The sequence below is a fragment of the Salvelinus fontinalis genome, chromosome 18 (assembly GCF_029448725.1).
Source record: "Salvelinus fontinalis isolate EN_2023a chromosome 18, ASM2944872v1, whole genome shotgun sequence".
NCBI classification, from domain to species: Eukaryota; Metazoa; Chordata; class Actinopteri; order Salmoniformes; family Salmonidae; genus Salvelinus; species Salvelinus fontinalis.
In genome coordinates this window covers 27,221,163-27,244,772 of record NC_074682.1, presented here as the reverse complement: position 1 = coordinate 27,244,772, position 23,610 = coordinate 27,221,163, and the positions used below count along the sequence as shown (strand labels likewise).

General features: G+C 42.0%; 2 protein-coding genes across 6 annotated transcripts in view; one reads left to right on the top strand and one right to left on the bottom strand.

Moving 5' to 3' along the window:
• Positions 1–933: 933 nt before the first annotated feature.
• Positions 934–14,675, bottom strand: LOC129815240 (ninjurin-1-like). The gene is made up of 4 exons (XM_055868850.1): positions 14,486–14,675; positions 8,014–8,257; positions 4,562–4,745; positions 934–3,138 (listed from the first exon to the last, which is right to left on the bottom strand). Exons 1-3 carry the CDS (start codon positions 14,528–14,530, stop codon positions 4,603–4,605), a joined length of 432 nt encoding a protein of 143 aa, XP_055724825.1. The 5' UTR covers positions 14,531–14,675; the 3' UTR covers positions 934–3,138; positions 4,562–4,602.
• A 1,923-nt stretch (positions 14,676–16,598) lies between these two features.
• Positions 16,599–23,610, top strand: part of LOC129815236 (serine/threonine-protein kinase WNK2-like) — a 52,642-nt gene continuing 45,630 nt past the window's right edge. For 3 of the 5 annotated variants that reach the window (XM_055868843.1, XM_055868842.1, XM_055868841.1), the window contains exon 1: positions 16,600–18,341. In XM_055868843.1, coding sequence (XP_055724818.1) covers positions 17,664–18,341 — 678 coding nt within the window. In that variant the 5' untranslated portion in view covers positions 16,600–17,663. Of the gene's footprint in view, positions 18,342–23,610 lie in introns of all 5 variants that reach the window. The other 2 variants (XM_055868845.1, XM_055868846.1) reach the window with 2 other exon arrangements.

Genomic DNA, 23,610 nt, shown 5'->3' with positions numbered 1-23,610 from the left:
TGTTATAACATGTTTTGCCCAGTGTTTGGCTTGGGTTAAATGTCTACCACATAATGTCTTTACATTAGATGAATCCAGGTCCACTATGTTTGTATATCTAGGCACGGTTTAATGAATGTGTGACCTAGCTATATCAGAGAGATTGGAATATGTTCATCACGTTATAGTGATTGACTTATCTCCTGATGTTTAAAGCTGGAATCCTGGTGAAACTGCTATGTCCGTTTGCAATATAACAACAACAACAAAGGTTACTGTAAACAACGAACACAGTTTTTCCTCTCTGACATCATTGGATGCGTGATAGAACAGCAGAATATGTTCTGCATTTTTATTTTGGTGTGAGGCTCCTTTACCCCCGGTTTGTCAACAAAACAATGGCGGTGTGGCACTGTTTTCCCTACTGCGGATTCCATCTTTAAATATTTTTTGAGTGAAAATAGTACTTAGTCACTGTTTTTGAAAGTGTTCTTTATTTATTATTATGCCCACTAAAAAGCCAATACAAATGAACACATTTCAGGTCTCAACCGTGTTGTTTCACCTCTATTTCTCTCTCACTTTTCTCAAATGTTAAGCATTTCCAAAGCCTTCTCTAACCAACACGTGTCTTATGTTTCCTCTTACACATGCATGAAGCCTTTGTTCACTAACTTGCTGTAATTTATGTTTAGTTTTGTTAAGGTCTATATTGTTAATGGGGGAAGTAGATTATAACGGTTATACTGTTTTATAGTAGGGAACATCATGTTAAATACACATGTAACCTACCAGATATAATCAATGTGTAGACATATTACTGGTGTATCACAGCTCTATCTACTATGTTTATGTCTAAAAGTGGAAGTTAGGATTCTCCCCACAGACTAACTGTCTTAGTCTCTCAAGTGCCATCATTAGCCTTTCCATGCATGGACAATAAAAAAAACAATATCTGAACAAACTGTTGTATTTTATTCACAAACTTCATTTCAGAATAGTAAAGTGTTCTACTGCATATAGTGCATAAAAAAACAACGTATATTAAGTGGGGTTAAATTATTTGGTCCTTAATTTACAAAAATAGAAAAGGCCTAAGAGAATGTAAAAAAAACTATTATACTGTCAAGGCTAAACGAGGCATGGCATACACACTTCCAACACAAATATATACACTGAGTGTACAAAAGATTATGAACATCTGCTCTTTCCATGACATAGACTGACCAGGTGAAAGCTATGATCCCCTATTGATGTCACTTCAATTCACTTCAATCAGTGTAGATGAAGGGAGGAGACAGGTTAAAGAATCATTTTAAAGTTTTGAGACAATTGAGACATGTATGTGTACCATTCAAAGAGTGGGGAGTAGGCAACTCCATACATATTAGGAAGGTGTCCTTTAATATTTTGTACCATATATAACAGGAGGTTGGTGGCACCTTAATTGTGGAGGAAGGGCTCGTGCTAATGGCTGGAGCAGAATGAGTGTGATGGTGTCAAATATGTTTGATTTCATTCACTCAATTCCGGCCATTATTATGAGCCGTCCTCCCCTCAGCAGCATCCTGTGGTGTATATACATGTACATTTAAAATCTAACTATACATACTGTATCTGACAGATCTGAGATTACATATATAAGGCAGCATGCACAGTCCCCTCTGATACCAAGTTGAGGTTTGTTGACTGTTAGGTTGCAAAAGTCTGGTAACTTACCTGGTTATTTTGGGATAGTTACTTGAATTGTTTAACCCTTATCGACTGTAAACTGTACTGTACAGTACTGCCTGAATATATAAATATATATATATATATATATATATATATATATATACACACACGATATGTAGGCCCAGGCTCATACAGGACTCTGATTATATCCGCTCCTCTCTGCTGTACAATGATGTACACATGTTTAGCATGGGGCTGTGGGCAAAGCATTTACACAGTGGTGGAAAAAGTACCCAATTGTCATACTTGAGTAAAAGTAAAGATACCTTAATAGAAAATGACTAAAGTAAAAGTGAAAGTCACCCAGCAAAATACTACTTGAGTAAAAGTATTTGGTTTTAAATATACTTAAGTATCAACAGTAAATGTAATTGCTAAAATATATTAAAAGTCCAATTTAAAATTCCTTATATTAAGAAAACCAGACAGCACAATTTTCTGTTTGTAATTTACGGATAGCCAGGAGCACACCAACACTCGGACATCATTTACAAATGAAGTATTTGTGTTTAGTGAGTCCACCAGATCAGAGGCAGTAGGGATGATTAGGGTTGTTCTTTTGTGTGTGAATTGGATCATTTTCTGTCCTACTAAGCATTCAAAATATAAGTACTTTTGGATGTCAGGGAAAATGTATGGAGTAAAAAGTACATTATTTTCTTTAGGATTGTAGTGAAGTAAAAGTTGTCAAATATAAATAGTAATGTACAGATACCCCAAAAAACTACTTAGGTATTACTTTAAAGTATTTTTAATTAAGTACTTTTCACCACTGCGTTTACAACACACCCAGATAAGCTGAAGTCCAAAAACATCTGTAAACCTCTACTGCATTAACGATAGCAGTTAAGACAGCTGTGCTTTGGGTTTTAGCTAGGGTGGTAAAAATATAAAAATATTGGTTTTGTACAGTGCTGAAAGCAGACCGACTCTTGCGCGTGTGCACAAACACACGCGTGCGCAGCAGCTGGGTGTGTACATCAAGTATTTCTAGAACAAAGTCACCACGAGCGGCTCTGGGATATGTATAAAATAACCCTGTAGATCATATTTGAAAAGGCAATAAATGAACGGCATTGGTCATTTGAACAATGTAATGTTCTCACAGCATGTAAATAGCAACTGATGAAGTGTGTGACGTGACATCATGAAGTAGGGTAAATGACCAGGGGAAGACAAAGTTGACCAATTCTGAGCTTGATAATGCAACTGAGAATCTGATTGAGATCCTGAGAAATTAATATAGAAAGACAAAGACAAAGATGGTGAACTCTGAGTTTGTAATTGCCTCTGAAATGTTGACTGGCTGTGGATATAAAAGGCCAGTGTGAGTCCTGTAGAGTTGATCTATCCATTGTCTTTGACGTAACAGAGAACCTGATAGCTTGAGGCCTATGGAAGACTGGATCCCTGAAATTCTCTGGCCTGTAAAGTAGCAGTAACTGGGTTAGTACAGCTTTGCAGCTATGGTAGGTAATTCCAATATCAAACATTTCATATAAGATTCACCTATGTGTGACAGTACTGTAACTGTAACAGTAGGCCTACCTACATATACACTATATATACAAAAGTATGTGGACACCGCTTCAAATTAGTGGATTCGGCTATTTCAGCCACACTCATTGCTGACAGGTGTATAATGTCGAGCACACAGTCATGCAATCTCCATAGACAAACACGGGCAGTATAATGGCCTTACTGAAGAGCCCAGTGATTTTCAATGTAGCACCTTCATAAGATGCCACCTTTCCAACAAGTCAGTTTGTAAAATTTCTACCCTGCTATAGCTGCCCTGGTCAACTGTAAGTGCTGTTATTGTGAAGTGGAAACGTTTAGGAGCAAGAAAGGCTCAGTCGCGAAGTGGTAGGCCACTTACGCGTTGAGTGTAAAAATCATGCAACACTCACTACTGAGTTTCAAACTGCCTCTGGTAGCAACGTCAGCACAATAACTGTTTGTTGGGAGCTTCATGAAATGGCTATCTATGGCCGAGCAGCCGCACCACACAAGCCTAAGATCACCATGCGTAATGCCAAGCGTCGGCTGGAGTGGTGTTAAGCTCGTCGCCATTAGATTCTGGAGCAGTGGAAATGCGTTCTCTGGAGTGATGAATCATGCTTCACCATCTGGCAGTCCGACAGACAAATCTGGGTTTGGCGGATGCCAGGAGAATGCTACCTGCCCCAATGCATAGTGCCAACTGTAAAGTTAGGTGGAGTAATAATAATGGTCTGTGGCTGTTTTTCGTGGTTTGGGCCCCTTCCAGTGAAGGGAAATCTTAATGCTACAGCATAAAATGTCATTCTAGACGATTCTGTGCTTCCAACTTTGTGGCAACAGTTTGATGAAGCCTCTTTCCTGTTTCAGCATGACAATGCCCCATGGCACAAAGTGACGTCCATACAGAAATGGTTTGTTGAGATCTGTGGAGATCTGTGTGGAAGAAAATAACTGGCCTGCACAGAGCCCTGACCTCAACTCCATCGAACACATTTGGGATGAATTGGAATGGCAACTGCATGCCAGGCCTAACTGCCCAACTTCACTAATGCTCTTGTGGCTAAATGGAAGCAAGTCCCACTGCAAAGTTCCCTCATCTAGTGGAAAGCCTTCCCAGAAGAGTGGAGGCTGTTATAGCAGTAAAGGGGGACCAACTCCATATTAATGCCCATGATTTTGGAATGAGATGTTCGACGAGCAGGTGTCCACATACTTTTGGCAATGTAGTGTATTTATAAAGCGCATGTAACCTGAATTTGACATACAACTCTCATACATGTATGATTACCAAACACTACCAAAGTATTTCCGTATTGTACATATACCACTAGTATAATGCCTTTACCTGTGTACTAGCTGATGACCATGGGTAAGGAGTGAGGGCAGTTAGGAGTTGGTGTTGGGCTTCTGGACGCCAAATGCTGTGATGAAGACATTGACTACAACAATGATGAAGACGAGTGCTGTGGTGACATTCTCCATAATGTTTAGCTTGAAGTGCATGCTCTCATCGTTCACGTTCCACTTTACTACAGAACAAGAGAGAGACACCAAAATATGTTGAGGATTAATTTACTGTCTCCAAGCATGTCCTCAATCCAACCAACAGAGGGAGCTATGCCAGTGTTTTCAAGTGTTGCTTCTAAAACTGGGGCCCTGTTTGAATTCCTTAAAAGTACATCTTTCCCCTCTCCCTTCTTTGAAGTAATCACTGAGTGAGTAGACAAAATTGGACAATAAGACAAGATTGGACAAGTGAACTCAAGGGCTCTACCACATGGTCTACCACATGGTGGCCCGCCTGGCTTTTGAACCATCATTTATTCAGCGTTGTCTTACTAATCATTATTGAACCATCTGATATGAAGATACAGCCTTTGACATTTCCTACCCTCAGGTGAATTATTATCTAGGACATTCATTATATTCCTCACTGGAGATGAAGGCTAATATGTTGTGGAGGTTGAGGTGAGAGTTAGTTAGGGCCCAGTTTAGTTTAGCATTTTTCAAATTGCTCTCAGTGCAGACACACAACTTCTGTAACGTTAGCAATTCCCCCTCAGGACATTAAGCTGAGTATTCCTAATTTGAACCAGCTCAGAGGAGAAATACAACATCCAATGGTCTCATTCCTGAACTCTCCCACCCACACAATGGGTGCCCCTGGCAGGGGAACATAAGAATTTTATGGCCAGGGGTGTGATGGACCAGGCTTCACTCAGTACACAGATAATATTGTGTTTGCTGAGAGAGCCATTCTCAGGCCTACAGACACACATATGGCTCTATTTTTGTCTGGCGTTGAGGCACAAGTGTCAAAAAGCATGTTTGTTTGCAATTTCGTCATGCAAAAACTGGCACACTGGCATTTTCTAGCCCTAACGGCAGGTTCGGCAACTGTCTAACATCAGCCCGTTTGCGCTGAAGTGCGAGGGGTGGCAATATTTGAGTAGTGTCTTTAAAAACAAGTGCAAAAGTGACAATTTCATGCAGCGCTAGCGGGAAGTTAAAGACCCACAAAACGCAGGTCTTAATGGTAACACAGTTGATGATAGCATGGATTTTGGGAGCAGAAGCACAATGCCCATAGAAGAGAGAGTGCCTTTTGTGCCGGTGAATCTTATATTTAGAAACATTTAAAAAATGATTGGTTTCCCCTATTTCATTTCATTTGATTAAAAACCAAGCATAGCCTACCCTCCCCTTACTCAAGGCTCGTTTAGCAGCATCGCATAGATGCGTCTTTTTATCCTGGTCATTAGCCAAGTAGCCTATGAATAACAGGGTTTTAAATGGTCTACCGAGAGTGCTTTGAAATATTTTTTTTCCCCTCATGATTTTTCATTATTCACAATTCATATACCTGCATACTTAATTTTGCTTGTTCAAGTAGGCTGTCCATCCCTATTTCCAAAGTCCGCCTCTCGTCCAATTAACATAGGCAACGATACAATTGACAGGAGCCTAGTTTCTCGCATAGATGTGCAAATCTTATAACTAAAGACATTTAGGCCTACATGTGGACACAGTGCCATGGAACTAGAGAAGCGATTCATGATGTCATGCTTCTGACCCCATCCTATTTAGAAATATATATATATATTTTTTTTTAAAGAGACTGTTTTTTGTTTGTTTTCTGTTTCATACCGAGCCCTCCATAGGCTACCCTTACCCTAGGCCTAAGCTACTAAGACTGGTTCAACAGCAAAGTGTTGTGCCTTTTTTATCCTGGCCTGTCACAGTAGCCTATCCATAAAAGGTGTTTAAATTATTTGTTAGACAGAGAGCCTTGAATTTAAAATGTACTGCACATCCTAAAACATTGCACATATGCCTGCTTGCATACTTAATTTTGCTTGTTCAAGTCTCCAGGCATGTAGCCTAGCGGTTAAGAGCGTTGGACCAGTAACCGAAAGGTTGCTGGTTTGAATCTCTGAGCTGGCAAGGTGGAAAAATCTGCTGTTCGCTCCTTGAGCAAGGCAGTTAGCCCCCAGCAACAACTCCTACCCTGGCGCAGATGACGCCGATTAAGGTAGCCCCCCGCACCTCTCTTAACACGAGGTGTTTTTTAGCTTTTTTTACTGTTGTATTACTCGTTATTGTAGCCTATGCTATTAATAAACTGTTGTATCGATCAACATTGGACCAGGAAGTGAATATTCCGTGCCCACAGCCGAACTGGAGTTGATGACAACACAAAGACCGCCAATAACCTACAAAACTTGGGACAAACGCATGCTGTATTAAGCCATGGAACACGTTGATTGGCCAGTGAGTGGCCAAGCCCTCGTCACACCTATAACTTCTTTATTCATCAAAGCTCAGCCCTCTCGCGCCACCACCAGCTATTGCGCTCATAATTCCGGCTGTAATAATAGCTAAAGTATTTCTGACACACCCCTGGACATACAGCGCTACAGCCAGCGTATAGATCTACCATTGCGTTAGATTTGTTAAAATAGAGCCCAAAATATTTGTTGGGATTCAATCATAAAGTAGGGTCAGGGAGTTGATCTGTTTCTGGAGGAGGAGGAACAATAGTACCATAAACCAAGTGTTCATGTCTCATCAATAATGTCAGGAGTTTTCCCTGACCATGTCATATGGGGGTCAGGTCACATGGTCAGGATAAACTCTTGGCCACAGAAATAAAATGAATAGAATGGGCGTCCCCATTGAAGTCAATGATGGCATAATGGGTGGACCTGCAGCCATTTTGAGTGTACCAATAAGAGCAAAGCAGGAAGTGTACCCATCAATCAGTGCTGTGATTTGTTGAATCAACTCAACTGACATTACAAAAATACATTGCATCGCATGAGCCACATCATAATTTGAATTAACATGCTATATTACCATGGAAATTATTGCATCACAATACCAGGCAACCAGTGTACCCAGGAGTTTACCAGTAAAATTGTCAGGATAAGAGGTTCCAAGCCCGTTCTATTCATTATATTTCTACGCTCCTGGCCCCACGCCTCATCAATCTGTGGCTATGTCCCAATTATCTCTCCTTCCTCCCAAAGTGTGCACTTCCCTTCACTGATTTGAAAGATAAAATGGAATGACTGGGATAAGAAATATGGTGGAAACTCTTAGCCCATGCCACCACCAATCCAATGCTTTTAGATTTGTGGGAAGTATTGAATTACTTCCCTCTTCGGGAGAAAGGCGATATTATTGGGAAGCAAACAGTTGCTGGTTAGCGCCAGAGCCAGACAAGAGTGTCGATTACTTTCTTCATTTACCCCTGGGGGGATTAATAAAGTTGAATAGAATAGAATTGAGACCCACCGATGAAGATTAGCAGGATGCCCACAGTGACCTGCAGGATGAGGGAGATGGAGATGAGGGTGATGAGAGGGTTGTAGAAGGTGAAACCTGGGCCCTGCTCCAGGACAGCCTTCAGCTGGGAGGCGTTGGCCATGAGTAATGCCACGTCCAGCATGCTCTCTGCTGCACTCTTCTTATTGGCGTAGTGGTTCATGTTCAGAGCACCCCCCGTCGCCCTGTGATTCCTGCCCCTAAGGTGTGGAACCTAACATGAATACAGAGAGACTAACATTAGTACAACATAGACTAGACAAAGACATCAATTATGTTCAATATAAACATAACGTATATCTATCCATATGTCTATGGACTTAACTCGGGTACATCACTGTCTGTTACAGTTGTAAGTGAACCTGTAGGAGAGCACACTGTTAGTTATATTATTATTATTATATAAGAGGCTGGTCCTATGCTACATTATATGAACACTATGATGAGTTAATGTCCTCACTGAACTTTTTACTATGTCATACTGACCTTCAGCTTATTTAGGATAAAAAAGTTTTAATGGAAGTATGTTGACATTTTGGGGATTCCTACAGTGACTCTGCTGTGGATTTGTGGGAAATGAAAGTGTTGTATGACTATTTTAACAGGAAGTGTGACCATGCCCTCGGTCCATGGTGACTGCGCACCGTGCACAGAGAACTGATAGAAAGGAAGAGAGGTCAAGAGATCATGTGCTATGTCTTCTCTTCAGTTTCTTGCCAACCAGGGTGTAGATACTGAAACTGAAAACCAAGAGAAAGCAGTTCACCCTGTGGAGGAAGGCCTCTTCTCTACTTTACCACCCTGCAGTAGAGCGGGTTGGAAAATATGAAGTTAAATTGTTACATCATTGAAAAAGTGGGATTCCTAAACCAAACATTACCCAGATGTCTTTGTGGGTTGAGGACAGAGTGTTTATTTTGGGTGGAAGCGTCCAGTCTGACCATCCAAAAAATAACAAGGAGAACCTTGTGCCCAGGTTGGCAGTGTAAAACAGAGAAACCCACATGCCTCTCACCACCTCTAAAAACACTCACAGCCCACAGAGGAAGAAGTTGTCCCTGTGACCGAGGCTAGCAATGGTTGGACAGTTACTTATCTCTGAGAAGCAGCTTGCTTTCCTTCACTGACTTATAACCCTCAAATTCCTGCACTGATCTTTCTTTGTCTTTCATTCATTCCATTCTCTGACTTTCACTCCCTTTCTCTGGCCCAGTTTTTTTGTGTGCCATTTTTCTCAATCAATCTTGTTGCCCATCTCTCTGTCCTTCAAATGGGCTAGATTCCTATACTGCTTTATTCAAAACTTAACAATGTTCTAGAAATACTTAATGAGGGAACTTGGCCTTGTTTTCAGTGTCTGGTTATCTGTCCCTCTCCCTCTCTTGGGCCAACAAGGAACTTACCTCTGCTACTTATGTCCAGAGTGTTATAACAGGCTGAGATACAGTATGTGTACTGTATTACGTATTCTGGTGATGCCAAACACTTTTCTTAAGCATGATTATTGAGTAACAGACAGATCATTGTGGGTCTGAACAGACACTGCTGACCAGTCAATGTTGTTGCTCATGTAAGAGATGGGAGCCCTTCTCAGCTCTCCTTTTTCCTTCCCATCCTCTGCCTTCCTTATTCATACACTGGTAGTAAATCAACTGAACAACTGTTGTTGTTTTACTGTGAGATTCATATGTGGCCTCTTCATGTTGCTTCTATCTGAACAACTAGACTCAACAATTAGTATAAGCCGCAGGTTTAAGATCAACACTGATGGGTAAAAACAACAAACTCTAACAGAGCTCGATGATTGCACAGTTGTTTTCCATCGAGTTTGATCAGGGCTTTTCTGAGTAACATAGTCATCATTTAAAAAAATATATATATTTCACCTTTATTTAGCCAGGTGGGCTAGTTCAGAACAAGTTCTCATTTGCAACTGCGACCTGGCCAAGATTAAGCATAGCAATTCGACACATACAACAACACAGAGTTACACATGGAATAAACAAACATACAGTCAAAAATACAGTAGAAAAAAAGTCAATATAAAGTGAGTACAAATGAGGTAAGATAAGGGAGTTAAGGCAATAAATAGGCCATGGTGGCGAAGTAATTACAATATTGCAATTAAACACTGGAATGGTAGATGTGCAGAAGATGAATGTGCAAGTAGAGATACTGGGGTGCAAAGGAGCAAGATAAATAAATAAATACAGTATGGGGATGAGGTAGATAGATGGGCTGTTTACAGATGGGCTATGTACAGGTGCAGTGATCTGTGAGCTGCTCTGACAGCTGGTGCTTAAAGCCAGTGAGGGAGATATGAGTCTCCAGCTTCAGTGATTTTTGTAGTTCGTTCCAGTCATTGGCAGCAGAGAACTGGAAGGAGAGGCGGCCAAAGGAGGAATTGGCTTTGGGGGTGACCAGTGAGATATACCTGCTGGAGCGTGTGCTACGAGTGGGTGCTGCTATGGTGACCAGTGAGCTGAGATAAGGCGGGGCTTTACCTAACAGAGACTTGTAGATAACCTGTAGCCAGTGGGTTTGGCGACGAGTCTGAAGCGAGGGCCAACCAATGAGAGCGTACAGCTCGCAGTGGTGGGTAGTTTATGGGGCTTTGGTGACAAAACGGATGGCACTGTGATAGACTGCATCCAATTTGTTCAGTAGAGTGTTGGAGGCTATTTTATAGATGACATCGCCGAAGTCGAGGATCGGTAGGATGGTCAGTTTTACAAGGGTATGTTTGGCAGCATGAGTGAAGGATGCTTTGTTGCGGAATAGGAAGCCGATTCTAGATTTAACTTTGGATTGGAGATGCTTGATGTGAGTCTGGAAGGAGAGTTTACAGTCTAACCAGACACCTAGGTATTTGTAATTGTCCACGTATTCTAAGTTAGAGCCGTCCAGAGTAGTGATGCTGGATAGGCGGGCAGGTGCGGGCAGTGATTGATTGAATAGCATGCATTTAGTTTTACTTGCATTTAAGAGCAGTTGGAAACCACGAAAGGAGAGTTGTATGGCATTGATGCTCGTCTGGAGGTTAGTTAACACAGTGTCCAAAGAGGGGCCAGAAGTATGCATAATGGTGTCGTCTGCATAGAGGTGGATCAGAGAATCACCAGCAGCAAGAGCAACATCATTGATGTATACAGAGAAGAGAGTCTGCCCGAGAATTGAACCTTGTGGCACCCCCATAGAGACTGCCAGAGGTCCGGACAACAGGCCCTCCGATTTGACACACTGAACTCTATCAGAGAAGTAGTTGGTAAACCAGGCGAAGCAATCATTTGAGAAACCAAGGCTGTCAAGTCTGCCAATAAGAATGTGGTGATTGACAGAGTCGAAAGCCTTGGCCAGGTCGATGAATTTGGCTGCACAGTAATGTCTCTTATCGATGGCGGTTATGATGTCGTTTAGGACCTTGAGCGTGGCTGAGGTGCACCCATGACCAGCTCTGAAACCAGATTGCATAGCTGAGAAGGTACGGTGGGATTCAAAATGGTCGGTAATCTGTTTGATAACTTGGCTTTCGAAGACCTTAGAAAGACAGGGTAGGATAGATATAGGTCTGTAGCAGTTTGGGTCTAGAGTGTCACCCCCTTTGAAGAGGGGGATGACCGCGGCGGCTTTCCAATCTTTGGGAATCTCAGACGATACGAAAGAGAGGTTGAACGGGCTAGTAATAGGGGTTGCAACAACTTCGGCAGATAATTTTAGAAAGAGAGGGTCCAGATTGTCTAGCCCAGCTGATTTGTAGGGGTCCAGAATTTGCAGCTCTTTCAGAACATCAGCTATCTGCATTTGGGGGTGAAGGAGAAATGGTGGGGGCTTTGGCGGGTTGCTGTGGAGGGTGCCGGGCAGTTGACCGGGGTAGGGGTAGCCAGGTGGAAAGCATGGCCAGTCGTAGAGAAATGCTTATTGAAATTCTCAATTATAGTGGATTTATCGGTGGTAACAGTGTTTCCTAGCCCATTACCTTCAGTACTGGTCAAAAGTTTGGACACACCTACTCATTCCAGGGTTTTTCTTTATTTTTACTATTTTCTACATTGTAGAATAATAGCAAAGACATCAAAACTATGAAATAACACATATGGAATCATGTAGTACCCAAAAAAGTGTTAATCAAAATATATTTGCACACTCTTGGCATTCTCAAACCTGTTAATTAAATGGGCCTGCAGATGTGTTGATTTAACACTTTTTTGGTTACTACATGATTCCATATGTGTTATTTCATAGTTTTGATATCTTCACTATTATTCTACAATGTAGAAAATAGTAAAAAATAAAGAAAAAGTCTTAAATGAGTAGGTGTGTTCAAACTTTTGACTGGTACTGTAAATGTCAATCATTTCCAGAATCCCAGGTCATTATGCCACTTTGCTCACAGAGCAGAGCAGGTGAAGACTGGACACCTCCTTTATGTTGCTCAATGCTATTGTGATTCACTTGGGATGTTGGACTTTCAAAATATGTTCTTCAAAGAGGGTATTATTTTTTTAAAGAACTGCAGTATTTTCTACAACACGCACAACAGACAACCTTGAATAAACCACTGAGGAGAATGACAGAGTTGCAGACATTCTATTTTTTATTATTTTTTATTATAGCACCTGATAGTTGGATATGCTTTTCTCCCTTCATTAGATCCCAGGCTTAAGCCCAACTCTCATCTATCTAATATCTCTGCCAACCAAACAGATAATTGGACCACTAAGCATGGTGTGACTTTGTGAGACAGGGATACATGGTCTCTGAGGCTAAGTAAACTATTTTGTTTTCGGCAGACCCCTAACAAGACAAAGTGATTTGAAGCGTCCTGCATAATTATGTAAACACTAAATGGGTCTGAAATGGCACCCTATTTCCTATATAGTGCACTACTTTTGACCAGGTCCCTGGTAGCTAGTGCAGTACAGTATATAGAGAATAGGCCAGGGTGCCATTTCAGACGCAGACATTGAGTAGACCTAAACTTTGCTTGGTAGGGAAGGACGTTTACCTTTGCCCAAAGGAATGTTTGTTTTCTTTGCCATATTACACCAAATACTAACAACCACATAGCACTGAACACTCAGAGCTGTCGCCTCAACATACATCAATGGGGACTTGTGGGGAATTCTACTTGCTTTCCTTTGGCCTTTGACATGGTTATTACCTATTGTTGTTGTGTAACAGGTGTTTACTCTAGGTTAGTAACAAAATGATGTGGTTTACTCCTTATTATATGTCACCTATTCACAAACATGGCCCCTGGATAACCTGCTATGAATGTGGGAAATCACCACTTCCCCCTACTTTCTCATTGTGTAATGTATTTTTAATGCAACACAGTTTGGTTGATTATAAACAATTGACAACAACATTCTTGCCATCTTCTAGCTACCCAACATTGTTGGATCGATCGTTTGGTAGATCAAGTTCTCTGATACTTTTCATGATTTGGGTTTTCAAACACGTCAACATAATATTTGAAGGATAGTCGATAAAGGGATTCCCCTCGTGTAGGTAGTCTAAATCAGGAACATGGCTATGATCTCACACTTAATCTTCAACAGGTGGGTTTTGGACTAGAATTAATTACTTAATTAGCTGTAATAGAAAACCTGAACTAGTTCAAAGGTTAATGACAATGGTCTTTGAAATAGACCTAAAACGTGATCACGGGTTGTGTATGCTATGTTGTCAAAAGGGTTAAAGCACCCTCCAATAAAATACACACAATTCTAAATGATATGGTTCTGTCTGTATTTAACATTTAATGTGTGGCATTTAATTATCCGTATAGACCTTTTGTTTACGTTCCAAAATACGTCTATATGCCTTTGGTCGATGCTGATGGCCACCAACAGGCCCATTGGCTACGCTGCCAATCTCATTAAATATCCATTGTTCGGAGCGAAATCCCCATGACAACAGGCACGTGTCAGTCATTGTATTTCTGCGGATTTTAATTTTCACGAGCATTCTGCGTAATCATTACGCGCAAACTATACTCAAAAACTATTCTAATATGCACATTATAGACTACGAGTACGTCTATTGTATTGGGTTTGCAATCATTCAGACGAGACTGGTGCTTAATTTAGTATAGTCCTGTTGAAGCCCCACAAAGAAAAGTTTCAGCACAGAACGTGAGATGTTAATAAACGAACTACCGATAAACATCCGCGTAGCGAGAAATAGTTACATTTACATTTAAGTCATTTAGCAGACGCTCTTATCCAGAGCGACTTACAAATGTTGTTACTCCAGTTACATTGTAGCCTATATGGTAGGCTATAACGGTTAGGTTACAATGTAACCAAGATGCAGTAGGCTGCGGCATAGGTTATGGACGTTTTTCTATGAAAAAAACCAACAACACTTTACGTAGATTGGGGCTGGCCTCTGTTGCAGACTGTGGACTCACAGCTTCTTGCATCGTAGCCTATCTTACCTCTCCGTCGGCATCTCCGTTCATTTCCATGTTTTCAGTTGCCATATTTGCCTCTTAAATATTTAATTTAAACTAAAGCGGGTTAAAATCCTAAATGTGTTGTGGGAGTCCGTTTCGTTGTGTCTCTGCCAGTGGCCGCCGGTCCGTCGCTGTGTGAAAAACGCCTAAACGGGAAGAAGTGGAGGACTGACTACCGGGCTTCACTAGGGGGCGTTTCTACACTGTGGTCTAGAGAAGCTGAAAGTAGCCCCTGGATTGTCATGTTTTGATAATTAAGGAATGCCCCTTTCATTTGGGCGAAAAACAAGGGATTCCACAGAGTTTCACAAAATCTAAAATACTATATAGGGTTTTCATGAAATTATGTAAATACCGTTGATCTGATCATTTAAAGGGTCTCTGATTCTAACTTTGGGCTAAGCCTGATATGTATAGCCTTTGGTGAAAAATCTTCCCAAACACCATTTCAACATAATTTGAATAACCTAACTGTTGCAGAATGCGTCAGAATAATATTCCACTTTCCAATGCTGAAGGTGCCATCTTGCGTACATCTTTAGTATATATTTTCAGAGGCACACTACTAGTGGCAATATACAGTGCATTTGGAAAGTATTCAGACCGCTTCACTTTTTACATATTTTGTTATGTTACAGCCTTATTCTAAAAAGTGTTAAATAATTTTTTATCTCATCAATCTACACACAATACCCCATAATGACAAAGCAAGACATTTTAGCAAATGTATTAAAAATAAAAAACGTTAATATTAAATTTCCATAACTTTTCAGACCCTTTACTCAGTACTTTGTTGAAGCACCTTTGGCTACAAGCTTGGCACACCTCAATTTGGGGAGTTTCTCCAATTCTTCTCTGCAGATCCTCTCAAGCTTCCTCAGGTTGGAAGGAGAGCATTGCTGCACAGTATTTTCAGGTCTCTCCAGAGATGTTCGATCGGGTTCAAGTCCGGGCTCTGGCTGGGTCACTCAAGGAAAATCAGAGACTTGTCCTGAAGTCACTCCTGCGTTGTCTTTGCTCTTTGCTTAGGGTCGTTGTCCTGTTGGAAGGTGAACCTTTGTCCCAGTCTGAGGTCCTGATCACGCTGGAGCAGGTTTTCATCAAGGATCTCTCTATACTTTGCTCCGTTCATCTTTCCCTTGATCCTGACTAGTCTCCCAGTCCCTGCCGCTGAAAAACATCCCAACAGCATGATGCTGCAACCACCATGCTTCACCGTAGCGATGGTGCCAGGTTTCCGACAGACGTGATGCTGGCATTCAGGTTTCATCAGACCAGAGAATATTGTTTCTCATGTTCTGAGAGTCATTTAGGTGCCTTTTGGCAAACTCCAAATGGGCTGTCATGCGGCTTCTGTCTGGCCACTCTACCATAAAGGCCTTATTGGTGGAGTGCTACAGAGATGGTTGTCCTTCTGGAAAGTTCTCCCATATCCACAGAGGAACTCTGGAGCTCTGTCAGAGTGACCATCAGGTTCTTGGTCGCCTCCCTGACCAAGGCCCTTCTCCACGATTGTTCAGTTTGGCTGGGCGGCCAGCTCTAGTAACAAAATGTGGAAAATTTGAAGGGGTCTGAAAACTTTCCGAATGCACTGTAACTCTCCATACATGTGGAACACTCTGCACGGGCAAAAATAGCACTCGTCATGTTTAAATCCCACAGATTGGCGCCAATAAGAAATAATAACGGAATAACTATACTGAACTGAATAAAATATATATTATAGCCTATCAAGAACAAACATCCCACTGGGCACCGACGTCATTTCAACGTCTATTCCACGTTGGTTCAATGTAATTTCATTGAAATGACCGGTGTGTGCCCAGTGGGAATTACTCATCGCTAAACACTTTATTAAGGCTATAATTTGCAGACTATTCTATTTCATTCCAATCTATTCTATTCTATATTGTTATATTCTATTGTATTCTGTTGAATTTATCTGAAATGAATACAATATATATGTTCGCCCATCTAGAACAAGCAATTTCTAATCAGTGATCATTTGCATGATGTTCAATATATTATATTCGATTATATTCTATTTGAGTTAAATTCAGTAGAATATAAAATAATAGGCAATTATTCTATAATGATTACATATTGGCTATAATTTGCAGGTTTCTGCCGAGAACAGGGGAACGTCAACCCCCTCTATACGCTGCCGAAGCGTCATGCAGAGGATGGGAGGATACAGAGAGTGGTGGTCGGTCCATAACAACCCCTGTAACGGAGGCTGAAAGGTACCGCCTAAAAACATGTGCATTTATTGGATATGTGTTGTTGCTAGGGGCGTGGATGTGTGTCTTTAAAATTGAATTGTCTCCTTGCAATGGAAAGTGTAATTTGAGAGAGACACCGCACAAATACAGCCCGAACGAACGGTGAGGTGCTCTGAGCACGTCATCCACACTGGGAGAATACCGTGCCGCAGTGAGCAAACAATCTGATCGCTTCTATTCCGCTCCCGGACACCGCTGAACAGAACTTCTCCCCAGCGGAGGCGAATAGTTAACGGAGTGATGCGATGGGGACGAGGCTTGATGTGGAGGTCACACGTCCCTGATTTCATTCTGCTTTTAAACCAAGAAAAAACTGTAATGAATACTCAATAGCCAGCTACGGGATCGACTAGCATCCGATTATAGCGGTCACAGCTGCGCACCTGACATTTACATGTGATGGTTCTTTTGAGGGATTAGAGAGAGACAGGGAACTATCCTGGCACTACAACTGTCCGTGAGTGTTTATTGTAATTGTAGCAGTTCTACCTACCACGAGTTCTGCTTCTACACTGTAACCAATTCGATCCGTTGAGAAAGCAATGTTGCAATAAACTGCATAAAATAGGAATGAATTACATTGTAATTTATTGACGCAACATTTCAATTGGCTGGCTGGATGGATTTGTGATAAGCTGAGCCGCATTAAATCAAGCAGTGGCACCATTGCACCTGTTATAAGAGTTTGTCATCAATTGGTATTTGGTAAATATGCCAGATATCTCAAGTGAGATTATTATTTTAAGGATAGTATAAAGTTTCCTAACTGCGTCAGTGCAGGCGAACGTTGAAGGTATGCACTCCCTCACCGCTGGGGAAGGACCATAATAGTAGTCGCCTCTGAATGTCACCGGTAAGTGTCTAAACATTTCCCGGGGATGGATTCCGGGGACGACCCGGGCTCGGACTCGCCACTTGGATCCACATTCTCCTCGGTACCCAATTTAGACTCTGACATCAATGACAAGAGGCCTATCTATGAGAACGGTGGACAGCGGAATGTCAACATAGAAACGGCAGTGCTGCGTGGAGCAAGCGACCCGAGCGCGTCTCCCTTATCGGACTACCGGGGACTCGTCCGCCAGAGGTTCATTCGCAGAAGTTTGTGGTTTTTGGACACGGACGACCAAGCGTTGGACGCGCCAGAATGCGGTAACAGCACTCCAGTGCTCAGCGTCCACCTGCGCACCATCGTGGACCGAACCCGAACCCTCGCGATCGAACCACGCGTGGCTTTCCAGGTCCAGGAGAGCTCGAGCACCGAGAGCCAAGTGGGGCAGAAGGACAGCGCAACTGAAAGTGTAAGCGCTGATGAGGAGAAGGAGAGGAGCGCGGCTGAGCCAAAACCAGATGATGCAGCTGAACCATTGACTGATACCACTGGGAAAGCTGGGAGTGATGAAAACGAGGATGAGAAGGAGATGAAAGCCGTGTCCACCTCACCCGGGGGCAGGTTTCTCAAATTCGATACTGAGCTCGGGAGAGGGTCTTTCAAGACTGTCTACAAAGGTCTGGACACAGACACATGGGTAGAAGTCGCTTGGTGTGAACTTCAGGTAATATAACCTTGTTTTACAGTTTGAATAAAATGTGTTCAGCCTATCATTGTTATGTGTTTGGCATAAAACAAAATCCACAAAGAAATTGTTAATTGACCACAAAATCAATATTTCGCAATGGCCATCTCAGTCTCCGGACTTGAACCCAATTGAAAACCTATGGTTTGTATCGATGAGGGCAGTACATAAGCGCAGACAAAGATATCAAGAATCTGGAAATATTCTGTATGGAGGAATGGTTTAAGATCCCTCCCAGTGTGTTCTCCAATCTCATAAAACATTTTAGAAAAAGGCTGTCTGTCGTTATCCTCGCAAGTGTGGGTGCTGGCCTCAAGTACTGAAAACGGGTGGCAATCATTTTGACCCATATCTTTTTTAGATTTTGTTTTATTACTTGTTAAACTGAATACCTTTCTCTGAGCAATTGTATTAGTATAAAATCCATTTTTTTAACATACAATGTAGCTCAGTATTTGTGTTATTTATTTTTGCTCATCATTATCAAAGGTGCCAATAATTATTGGACCCCACTGTATATCCAGAGGATAGCCTCACTGCAACATGTATAACACTATAGCTATTTTATAAAGAGGTAATAACACCTTATTTTATGTCTGACATACATTTTTGCACTGTATTTGGCCTTTATTAATACTTGTCAGCGCACAAGGATGAGTTGAGTTCCTGCCACACTTTGGTTATTGGTCATATCACATTTAAATGAAGTCTCAGACTTACTTCTATGATAGGCCTACCACTGCACAGACACACTGACATTATTGTCGGTGCCACCACTTGAACCAGTGCTATTCCAGTTGCATGCATTTTTAATCTGCATGTCAGGGATTACAATTTCCCCTATTCCTATATGGGGATTTTAGTCAGAGTACAGACTGTCACTGAGAGAGTGGCTGGTGGTAATATGAGGGTATATGCAAGTATACACCGTATACCCACTTATTTTATAGTGTACATTGCATATACTCACTTCTTAATCCCCACAATGCATATACAAGTAGTGTAATGGAGGTATATGATGATACCAATTAATAAAGCTGATGGAACAGATAAGAATGTTTTGCTTAAAATGTTGATAAACTATTATTTCTTCACAATTTGGCGCAGCAATATGAACAAGGCGCTAGGTCTACGCGTGAATGTTCCATAATGCAATTTGCGGTAAAACACTGTTCTAAAATGCCGCTGCATTAGTTTCTTGGACAGAAGATGGAAATAATTAGAAAAAGAGGAGATCTAAAGATGCAACAACTATCATGGGTTGCTAATGTGACTATGATAATGCCTTTGGCTGCAAGACAATGGAAAAAAGTTGAAAGAAAACCAATAGAACAGGAACCAACTGGACACACACTGGTTGAATCAACGTTGTTTCTACGTCATTTTTATGAAATCAACTTGAACCAACGTAGAATAGTCTTTACAAGACAATTGCCTCCACATTTCTATGGTGGGATTTTGGCTATAGACTACTTTGAAGCAAGGTAAGACATGCCTCATAATATGAAGTAAAACATCCAAGTTTCAAACAATTGAGGAACAGGAAAAATATAGCGATGCTATTAATAGACATAACCCATTTGTGAAATGCTTGATAGTGTATGTGATGTAAACAGAGAGGTGTACTTTCTTGGGTACCTGAATATTGACTGGTTTTCATCAAGCTGTCTAATAATTTTTACTAATAAAGCTATATCCGTACCCATTGGATGCAGTGATCACAATATAGTGGATATATCCATGAAAGCCAAACTTTTAAAAGATGGGCTTAAAATAGTGTATAAAGCTCATACAAAATATTTTGCTATGTCTCTTATGTGGATGATGTTAAAAATATTTGTTGGTCTTGTTGGTCTGAAGCCATTCACAATCAACACCGACCAACTTGCTGACCAGTGATTGGGCCAAGCTAGAGCAGCTTGTGAAGTTGCTGGAGCTGTTTGCTATCCACACCGACAAACTTCAACCTGACAGCCAGTCGCTGTCTGATGTGGTGCTGTGCCTTTTCAACCTTGAAGCACACTTGCAGTCAACTACTACTGCAAAACAGTTGGCACAGGTCCTCCTGAAGTCACTGCGTGAGCGCTTCGCATGCATACTGAATACTTTGGCATCCAACTTCCATATAACCTTTGCAGCAGATTGCCTGATGGATCCAAGTGCGTCTCTGGAACTTCGATTAACAGACATGGAGCCACTGATGAGGGCAGTAAGTCTGTGACAATACCAGTATCGCAATATTTTTTCCATGGCAAAAATGAAAACAGGAAGCAGACCAAACTGTTTGGTCATTCAAAAACCTGCTGAATGTGAAATATTGTGCACTATAGCTTGGAAAATAAATAAATGTGACTGGATGACAACATAATTTTGTTTGTTTCCAACATTAGGGCTTTTTTAAAATCCGGTTGCCACTGTACTAACAAGTATCGCGATGCTGGTATCGTCCCGGCCCTAGAGGGAAGCAGAGTCTTTTTTTACATCAGCAAATCAGAGAGTACAGCCATGGAGCAGCAGGACACCAGGAAGATGCCAGCCAGATGAATCCAGCAAGGGTCTTGACCACAGTACTTCAGAAATATAGCTTCTTTGCATCGAAGATTGTGTCTGGGGTCACTGTCCAGCCGAAGGGTCAACCTGGCAGAGCATTAAGTGCCCCATGTGGACTGCGGAAATACCTGGAAGAGGTAAAAGGGGGTATGTGTACACACATACTCAAATAAAATAAAATGTTATTTGTCACATACATGTGTTTAGCAGATGTTATTGCGGGTGTAGTGAAATGATTGTGCGTCTAGTTTCGACAGTGCAGCAATATCTAACAAGTAATATCTAACAATTTCCCAATAAATACCTAATATACACAAATCTAAGTAAAGGAATGAAATTAAGAATATATAAATATATGGACCGGCAATGTCAGAGCGGCATAGACTGAGTATAGTATATAATACAGTATATACATATGAGATGAGCAATGCAAGATATGTAAACATTATTAAAGTGACATTATTTAAAGTGACTAGTGTTCCATTTATTAAAGTGGCCAATGATTTCACGTCTGTGTATGTAGGCTGCAGCCTCTGTGCTAGTGTTGGCTATTTAACAGTCTGATGGCCTTGAGATAGAAGCTGTTTTTCAGTCTCTCGGTCCCAGCTTTGATACACCTTTACTGACCTCGCCATCTGTATGATAGCGGGGTGAACAGGCAGTGGCTTGGGTGGTTGTTATCCTTGATGAGCTTTTTGGCCTTCCTGTGACATTGGGTGTTGTAGTTTTTCTGGGGGGGCAGTTAGTTTGCCCCCAGTGATGCGTTGTGAAGACCGCACCACCCTCTGGAGAGCCTTGACATTGTGGGCGGTGCAGTTGCCATAACAGCCCGACAAGATGCTCTCAATTGTGCATGTATAAAAAAATTGTGAGGGTTTTAGGTGACAAGCCAAACTCTGTTGCGCCTTCTTCACCACACTGTCTGTGTGGGTGGACCATTTCAGTTTGTCGTGATGTGTACACCGAAGAACTTTCCACCTTCTCCACTGGTGTCCCGTCGATGTGGATTGGGGGATGCTCCCTCTGCTGTTTCCTGAAGTCCACGACCATCTCCTTTGTTTCGTGGTCGTTGAGGGAGAGGTTATTTTCCTGACACCACACTCCCAGAGCCCTCACTTCCTCCCTGTAGGTTGTCTCATCGTTGTTGTTAATCAAGCCTGCTACTGTTGTGTCATCTGCAAACTTGATGATTGAGTTGGAGGCGTGCATGGCCATGCAGTCATGGGCGAACAGGGAATACAGGAGGGGGCTGAGCATGCACCCTTGTGGGGCCCCAGTGTTGAGGATCAGTGAAGTGTAGGTGTTGTTTTCTACCTTCACCACCTGGGGGCGGCCCGTCAGGAAGTCCAGGACCCAATTGCACAGGACAGGGATCAGACCCATGGCCTCGAACTTAATGTTGACCTTGAAGGGTACTATGGTGTTGAATGCTGAGCTATAGTCAATGAACAGCATTCTTACATAGGTATTCCTCTTGTCCAGATGGGAAGGGCAGTGTGCAGTGTGACGGCGATTGCATCGTCTGTGGACCTATTGGGGCGGTAAGCAAATTGAAGTGGGTCTAGGGTGGCAGGTAAGGTAGAGGTGATATGATCCTTGAATAGTCTCTCAAAGCACTTCATGATGACAGAAGTGAGTGCTACGGGGCGATAGTCATTTAGTTCAGTTACCTTTGCATTCTTGGGAACAGGGAAATTGGTGGCCATCTTGAAGCATGTGGACAGCAGTCTGGGATAGGGAATGATTTAATATGTCCGTAAACACACCAGCCAGCTGGTCTCCGCATGCTCTGAGAACGTGGCTAGGTATGCCGTTTGGGCCGGCAGCCTTGCGAGGGTTAACACGTTTAAATGTCTTACTCAAGTCAATCACGGAGAAGGAGAGCCCACTGTCCTTGGTAGCTGGCCGCGTCAGTGGCACTGTGTTATCCTCAAAGCGGTCAAAGAAGTGTTTAGCTTGTTTGGGAGCAAGGCGTCGGTGTCTGCGGCATAGCTGGTTTTCCTTTTGTAGTCTGTGATTGACTGTAGACCCTGCCACATACGTCTTGTGTCTGAGCTGTTGAATTGCAACTCTGTTTGATTGCCTTACGGAGGGAATGACCACTCTGTGATTATTCTGCCATGTTCCCAGTCACCTTACCATGGTTAAATACGGTGGTTCGCGCTATCAGTTTAGTACGAATGCTGACATTTATCCACGGGTTCTGATTAGGGTAGGTTTTAATAGTCACAGTGGGTACAACATCTCCTATACACTTATTAATAAACTCAGTAACCATCTCGGTGTACACGCCAATATTATTCCCCCGAAGCTATTCGGAACATATGCCAGTCTGCATGATCAAAACAATCTTGAAGCGTGGATTCTGAATGGTCAGACCAGTGTTGAATAGTCCTTAGCATCGGTACTTCCTGTTTGAGTTTCTGCCTATTGGAAGGGAGGAGCGAAATGGAGTTGTGGTCAGATTTGCCGAAAGTAGGGCGGAGGTGGGCCTTGTATGCATCCCGGAAGTTGAGTAGCAATGGTCGAGTGTTTTCCCAGTGTGAGTGCTACAGTCGATATGCTGACAGAATTTAGGAAGCCTTTTCCTCAAATTTGCTTCGTTAAAATCCCCAGCTACAATAAATGCAGCCTCATGGTTTCCAGTTTGCATTGAAGTTCCTTGTGGGCCATTGTGGTATCGGCTTGAGGGGAGATA